We start from the raw sequence: 6,579 nt of genomic DNA, 5'->3' as shown, positions 1-6,579 counted from the left end.
TAGAAATTAGATAACCTATCTGACTTCGTTGATGGAAAAAGATCATATATATGATAGAGAAAATATAGAGAAAAAAAAAAAGGAGAGCATGCGAAATTTAGAGAAAAAAAACCATATTTTAATATTTTTATAATTAGTATATTATTAAATATAAATATGTAATTATTATAAAATTTTAGTATAAACTATTTCGTATGAATTTTGGGTTGATAATAATAAGTTAAAAGTAAATATTTTATGATTATATAATTTTAATATAAAATATTTTATATTAAATTAATAATATTTTATTAAATTAAAATATTATTTTTTAAGTTAAGGGTAAAATGAACATTTTATTCCAATCAACTATTTCTCATCTGATACATTTCAACCAATCAAAACTTATTATATCTCTATTCCATTCTTACTTAATTCCATTCCTCATCTATTCCATGTCAATGAACCATTCCCCATCATCATTCACAATAATGATTACGGTAATCATACTCGCTTTTCATACTCGCCAACTCCCTACTCGCCACTCTCCACTCTTCAAACAATCAAAGCCTCTTCCACTTAATTCCTTTTTTTTGCCTTTTTTTCCACTCTCAAAACTCTGCAAAAGACAGAGAAAAAGAGAGCAGAGGCATGGCTATTTCAGTCTCCATTTCCCATATTACCCCTATCACATTGTTTTATTTACTCCTCCTCCTCCTCCTATCCTCCACCATCACCACCACCACCACCACCACCACCTCTGCTCTCAACATAACCTCCATCCTCTCCTCCTTCCAAAACCTTACCTCCTTCTCCTCCCTCCTCTGCTCCACCTCCGTCGCCCCTGATCTCACGCGCCGCGACCCCGTTACTTTACTCGCCGTTCCGAACTCGTACCTCTCCACGTCCCCTTCCTCCGACCTCACGCGCCGCCTCCCACCGTCGTCACTAGGTGACATCCTGCGCTACCACGTCCTTCTACAATACTTCTCCTGGAGCGACCTCCGCCAGATCCCACCCTCAGGCGTCCTTGTAACCACCCTCCTCCAAACAACGGGCCGGGTCCATTCCAACTTCGGCGCCGTTAATATCACCCGTGACCCTTTAACCAACTCCATCACAATCCAATCACCGGCCCCTTTCTCCCCGTCCAACGTCACCGTTTTATCGTTAATCAAAACCCTCCCTTACAATATCACAATCCTGGCCGTTGATTCCCTCCTTGTTCCCTACGACTTCAATCTATTGGCCTCTGAAACCCGGCCCCCCCTTGGCCTCAACATTACCAAAGCCCTAATCGATGGCCATAATTTCAACGTCGCCGCCTCAATGTTAGCCGCTTCCGGCGTCGTCGATGAATTCGAAGCCGACGAGGGCGGTGCTGGAATCACTCTCTTTGTCCCCACAGACGATGCTTTCGGCGATCTGCCGGGCAATGTCAAATTGCAGTCACTCCCAGCTGATAAGAAAGCTGTGGTCCTAAAATTCCACGTGCTTCATTCTTATTACCCTTTGGGTTCACTGGAATCGATCGTGAACCCGGTCCAACCCACATTAGCCACGGAAGATAACGGCGCCGGCAGCTTCACTCTCAATATTTCAAGAGTCAATGGATCTGTCGCGATCGATACGGGAATCGTTCAAGCATCGGTTACCCAAACGGTGTTCGACCAAAACCCCGTTGCCATTTTCGGGGTTTCCAAGGTTTTGTTGCCTAGAGAGATTTTTGGGAAAGACTCGGCTGGAGTAACATCGAAGCCGGGGAATGCGGTGGTGGGGACGACAGTTCAGCCGCCGGAAACATCTCCATCACCGGAGAATTCGGCCGGGTTTAGTGGTCCAGCGTCACATCTTTCATCGCCGCCGGGATTTCGTGAAGAGATAACATCGAAGGGTGGAAGATATAGAATGCAAAGCTGCATTGTTACTGTATGTTGTATAGGATTGGTTCTAGTGGTATGAGAGCTTCAGCCTTGAAACCTATTTACTAGCTTCAATTGGGTTGAATTCCTTGTATAATTTCCTGTATGAGATGTTGGTCAACAACTTGTTTTTTTAATAACCTTTTATATATTTTGTCTCAAAATAGCATAGAGTTTTTGTAATTTTTTGTTTTTGCCCCGAAAATGTATTGGAATTTGCTTTCATGTATTGGAATTCAAGCGTTTATCATCTGCATAATAAGGAAGAAAATACCCTTTAATTCTGACAATGGATATTTGTGGTGCAATGCTGCTTAACATGTTATAGGTGTGACAATGTCATGCCGCATGTCTCTCATCTAAGACGATTTTCGTTTCTTCCTTATCTTTCCAGGAAATTATGAAAGGAGAAACCTTGACGGATAATGGCCGTCAAGTTTCTGCCATGACCAATTTGAGATGGATTCTTTTTTTCTCTTCTGTGCCTATGTGAAACCTGTGTTGTGTCTACATTATCCGGATTTTTTTCCCTATACTCACATCTTACATTTGTTTGTACCATATCATCAATACAACTGTTAAGTGCCTACATTCTTGGTTCTGTATGGTTTTGCGAATTTTATTTTTGTAAACTACATATATTGAAGGGACACTGATTTAGATATGCATTCATACGGGGTTACGAATGCATTTTGTGCAATTGATTCTTGAATTGAACTCACTTATTTTTTTAATTTAAATTATTGAACTAATCGTCTATAAAAAAAAATCTCAATTCAAACTCAATTTTGCGGGCTTCTAAGTAAATGGATGTAATAAAGAGGACTTGTGTAACTCAACTTTAATGTTTCAAGTCTAAAATTTTGAAAGATTATTATAACTTGAACTCAAGTCTTACCATTTAAGCAATGGGGGAGACACCACCTTAAAAAATTTGGTTGTAGCAGGTCATCCTGCTTCTTTTCGGATATAGTGTGAGAATATGCTTTCAAGTATCAGAATACAAGGGAGTGTGAAAGATAGAGAGAATTGACAATAATCACAAATACGTTGAATGATCAAAGAACTGCCAAGGGAAAATAAAAATGAACCAATTTGAACTCTATATGAAGGGGGGTCCAGAAATTTTGGTCGTTTCGCCAAAAAACAAGACATTTCTGAAGAATTAGAAGCACTTCCTGTGCACAATAGATGGTCCGGATTCATCGTACTCTGCCTTAGCAATCCACATCTGCATTCCCATCACAACCCGTAAATGTCTTTAGTACATGTATGAAGCTTGCTAAAGTGAGTGAGAAATAAGAACGAAGAATAAAATTGTCAATTTGTCATTAACAGCAACTACATGCCGTCAGCATTGCAAGTTAGAAAATACCTGCTGGAAAGTACTGAGAGATGCTAAGATAGAGCCTCCAATCCAGACACTGTATTTCCTTTCAGGTGGAGCCACCACCTTAATTTTCATGCTGCTTGGGGCCAAGGCAGTAATTTCCTTGCTCATTCTGTCAGCAATTCCTGGGAACATAGTAGTTCCACCGCTGAGAACAATGTTTCCATACAAATCCTTCCTGATATCTACATCGCACTTCATGATAGAATTGTATGTGGTTTCGTGAACGCCAGCAGCTTCCATTCCAATCATGGAAGGCTGGAAAAGGACTTCCGGGCATCGGAAACGCTCTGCACCAATGGTGATCACCTGACCATCAGGCAACTCATAGCTCTTCTCAATGCTGGAACTAGTTTTGGCAGTTTCTAGCTCTTGCTCAAAGTCAAGTGCGATATATGACAGTTTCTCTTTCATGTCCCTCACAATTTCACGCTCAGCTGTAGTTGTGAATGAATAACCACGCTCGGTCAGGATTTTCATAAGGGCATCAGTAAGGTCACGACCTGCAAGGTCTAGACGGAGGATGGCATGTGGGAGGGCATATCCTTCATAAATAGGGACAGTATGGCTCACACCATCTCCAGAGTCCAGAACAATACCTTCATAAAGTTTCGTAGAGAACAATTAGCACATGAAAAATAAATAGAATTCTAACCATAATTTACAGGTGTTCGATCAGGAAGACTTTATAATCATTATGAAAATCATGAATTCAAGACAATGGGGCGAAATAGCAACCAATTTTAAGGTCACTTCAAATTTTCCCTGGTCAAGCTACAAACAAACAAAAGTGAAAATTTTACTTTGAGATTGTTTAGCTCAAGTTCTATCCAAAAGATCATGAGTAGTCATTTGCTTACCAGTTGTACGACCACTGGCATAGAGGGATAGAACAGCCTGGATAGCAACATACATTGCTGGAGCATTGAAGGTCTCAAACATGATTTGGGTCATTTTCTCGCGATTGGCTTTCGGGTTGAGAGGCGCCTCGGTGAGAAGAATTGGGTGTTCTTCAGGAGCCACACGGAGTTCATTGTAGAAGGTATGATGCCAAATCTTTTCCATATCGTCCCAGTTGTTAACAATACCATGTTCAATAGGGTATTTAAGAGTAAGAATACCACGCTTGGACTGAGCCTCATCCCCAACATATGCATCTTTCTGTCCCATGCCAACCATCACACCAGTGTGACGTGGCCGACCCACAATGCTAGGGAAGACGGCCCTTGGAGCATCATCGCCAGCAAACCCAGCCTAGAAAATGCAAAATGAATCATTAGGGGGGAAATCATATATAAATCTAAAGACAACCTTAGAATCACACAGAAAAATACGAAGGACAGAGTATCCTAAACTAATACCTTGACCATTCCAGTTCCATTATCGCAGACAAGTGGTTGAATATCCTCACCATCTGCCATCTTGTATCACCAGCTAAAATAACATCACAACTAGATCAACATCACAATAGTAAGGGGAAAAAATAGTAATTCATCACAAACATATATTACTAAAGGCAAAAAAAAAAAAGTACTATGATTAAATTAAATAAGAGAATCCTTTCATAAAATCATAAATTATCACATTTTTAAATCTTTTTCATTGCTAAAATAAATTAGAAGTACAAAGAGACAAAAAGTTGATTTATTGAACATTAATGTAGGTGAAAAGAAAATCATGTTAGTCCAAGTCACTAGAAGCTAAAGAATCATGAATTATCCAAAGAATCCAAACAAAAAACATTAAACCGGTTAAAATGATAACGCATACATACAATTCCTACAAAATTATCACAATGCCAATAAAAATCCGGTGAAAATCAACAAAGTTCCTATACTTTCTTGGAAACCAAACAGAAGGAAAGAGAAATCACCTGAAGAAAGAAAGGAAAAGTGGAAAAGCAGAGAAGAGGATTTGAGTTGCGCGCGCCCTTTGGGTTCGAAAAGAAAATAAAATGGCAGGTGAAAAATGATACGTATTGAAATTTAAAACGCAAAAGGAAAACATCTTACTTGTTTTTAACCATTTTACCGGGTCCTTCGGTTGCATGCTCATTTTGGGGTGGCTAAGGAATGTTTCAACAGCTATCCAAACCGGTAGAATCGGTTTCCCAGCCATCTTACCATCCTAATACATGACACCCTGCATCTCAAAAAATATTTAAAAAAATGGAAATCTTATTGGTGAAAAAAAAAACTTTTTAGGTGTTTCTCAATTTTCAATTCAACAAATTAATCTCTAGAAAAAGAAAAACAATTGAATCTTGAAAATAAGCCTTATGTTGTTAATGATTTCTTGTCCACTGTACCTTAAGCTGTGTCTATTTTATATATAAAAGAATTTTTTATACTTAATTTTCATCTAAGAAAAACAAAAAGTAGAAAAATTAACCCATAATCGACTTTGAGCTTTGGGAGAAAATGAACGTTATTAGTGGAGACCAAATTATTTGTAGGATTGTTAGAGGTGGTTTCAAAAAGGAACTTGAATGAAGAAAATAAAGAGTGTATATTGATTATGGAAATTTTAACTAATGAAATTTCAAATTTTCCATAAAAGTTGGATAAGTAATAAATCTTATTAAATCAATTAACTATGTTTTTGAGTTAGAGAATCCTATTGAATTTTGTATTTAGTGACAAGTTCTTTTAGTTTTTTGATTCGATAATATTCTTTATTATTCTTAAAATCTCGAACGTTAAAAGAGTGGGCTCTTATCAAGAACCAAGCACAGAATGAAAATGATAACTTTCCAGTGGAAAAAGTTAACTTTCTGTATGGGTTGTAATCACAATTTTGAATTATAATTGCCACAAAAAATTGTAATTATAATCTCACAACTTTGAATCTTGAGTTCTCATGAAAAATAAAATAATTAAATTTTAATACAGTGTCATCATTTCAGTATTGTGTATTTTTCGACTACCCCATAATTATCATGTATAGGAAAAATCAAAAGGAGTTTACTCAAATAAGAAAGATATCATTCATCCCTTCACAAATGACCCATGACCACATACCTTTTTTCATAATCCATGCAATGTCAATGGTAAGATATCATTTACTATTTAATTGAGTTATGAATTTCATTATTGTAATTGAAGTCATGTTATACAAGAGTTGTATACCCAACATACCAACTCTTGGTTCCGAGAGCAATGGAACATAGGCTTTCGATATATTAAAATACATGAGTTAGGTACAAATGGTTAGTCACTTACTCAAGGATCCAGGATAAATTCAACTTTAATAATGTTCAATATATTTTCAATCCAGACAATCACATAT

General features: G+C 37.6%; 2 protein-coding genes across 3 annotated transcripts; one reads left to right on the top strand and one right to left on the bottom strand.

Annotated features, from left to right (window-relative positions):
• The first annotated feature begins 324 nt into the window (after positions 1–324).
• On the top strand, positions 325–2,151 carry LOC107940042 (fasciclin-like arabinogalactan protein 4). Its single transcript, XM_016873449.2, has one exon. The coding sequence runs from the start codon at positions 631–633 to the stop codon at positions 1,939–1,941; it is 1,311 nt and encodes a 436-aa protein (XP_016728938.2). The 5' UTR covers positions 325–630; the 3' UTR covers positions 1,942–2,151.
• Positions 2,152–2,826: 675 nt separating this feature from the next.
• On the bottom strand, positions 2,827–5,278 carry LOC121232179 (actin-like). Of its 2 annotated transcripts, none has more exons than XM_041117672.1 (5): positions 5,165–5,278; positions 4,653–4,725; positions 4,152–4,545; positions 3,277–3,890; positions 2,827–3,132 (listed from the first exon to the last, which is right to left on the bottom strand). In XM_041117672.1, exons 2-5 carry the CDS (start codon positions 4,710–4,712, stop codon positions 3,067–3,069), a joined length of 1,134 nt encoding a protein of 377 aa, XP_040973606.1. In that variant the 5' UTR covers positions 4,713–4,725; positions 5,165–5,278; the 3' UTR covers positions 2,827–3,066. The 2 variants fall into 2 exon arrangements, with proteins under 2 accessions (XP_040973606.1, XP_040973607.1); XM_041117673.1 differs by having other exon boundaries at positions 4,653–4,742; positions 5,165–5,233.
• Between the last annotated feature and the right edge of the window lie 1,301 nt (positions 5,279–6,579).

The sequence above is a fragment of the Gossypium hirsutum genome, chromosome A07 (genome assembly GCF_007990345.1).
Source record: "Gossypium hirsutum isolate 1008001.06 chromosome A07, Gossypium_hirsutum_v2.1, whole genome shotgun sequence".
In the NCBI taxonomy this organism is placed as follows: Eukaryota; Viridiplantae; Streptophyta; class Magnoliopsida; order Malvales; family Malvaceae; genus Gossypium; species Gossypium hirsutum.
Note: the sequence above shows the minus strand (reverse complement) of the source record. Positions and strands in the feature narration are given on the sequence as shown.

Bases quoted from the DNA above. Each gene is read 5' to 3' on its own strand.
- LOC107940042 (XM_016873449.2), top strand. From the start codon at position 631: ATGGCTATTTCAGTCTCCATTTCCCATATTACCCCTATCACATTGTTT.
- LOC121232179 (XM_041117672.1), bottom strand. From the start codon at position 4,712: ATGGCAGATGGTGAGGATATTCAACCACTTGTCTGCGATAATGGAACT. The intron at 3,891-4,151 runs GTAAGCAAATGA...AACTTTATGAAG, and splicing joins TGCCAGTGGTCGTACAACTG to GTATTGTTCTGGACTCTGGA. The intron at 3,133-3,276 runs GTATTTTCTAAC...ATGGGAATGCAG, and splicing joins CTCTCAGTACTTTCCAGCAG to ATGTGGATTGCTAAGGCAGA.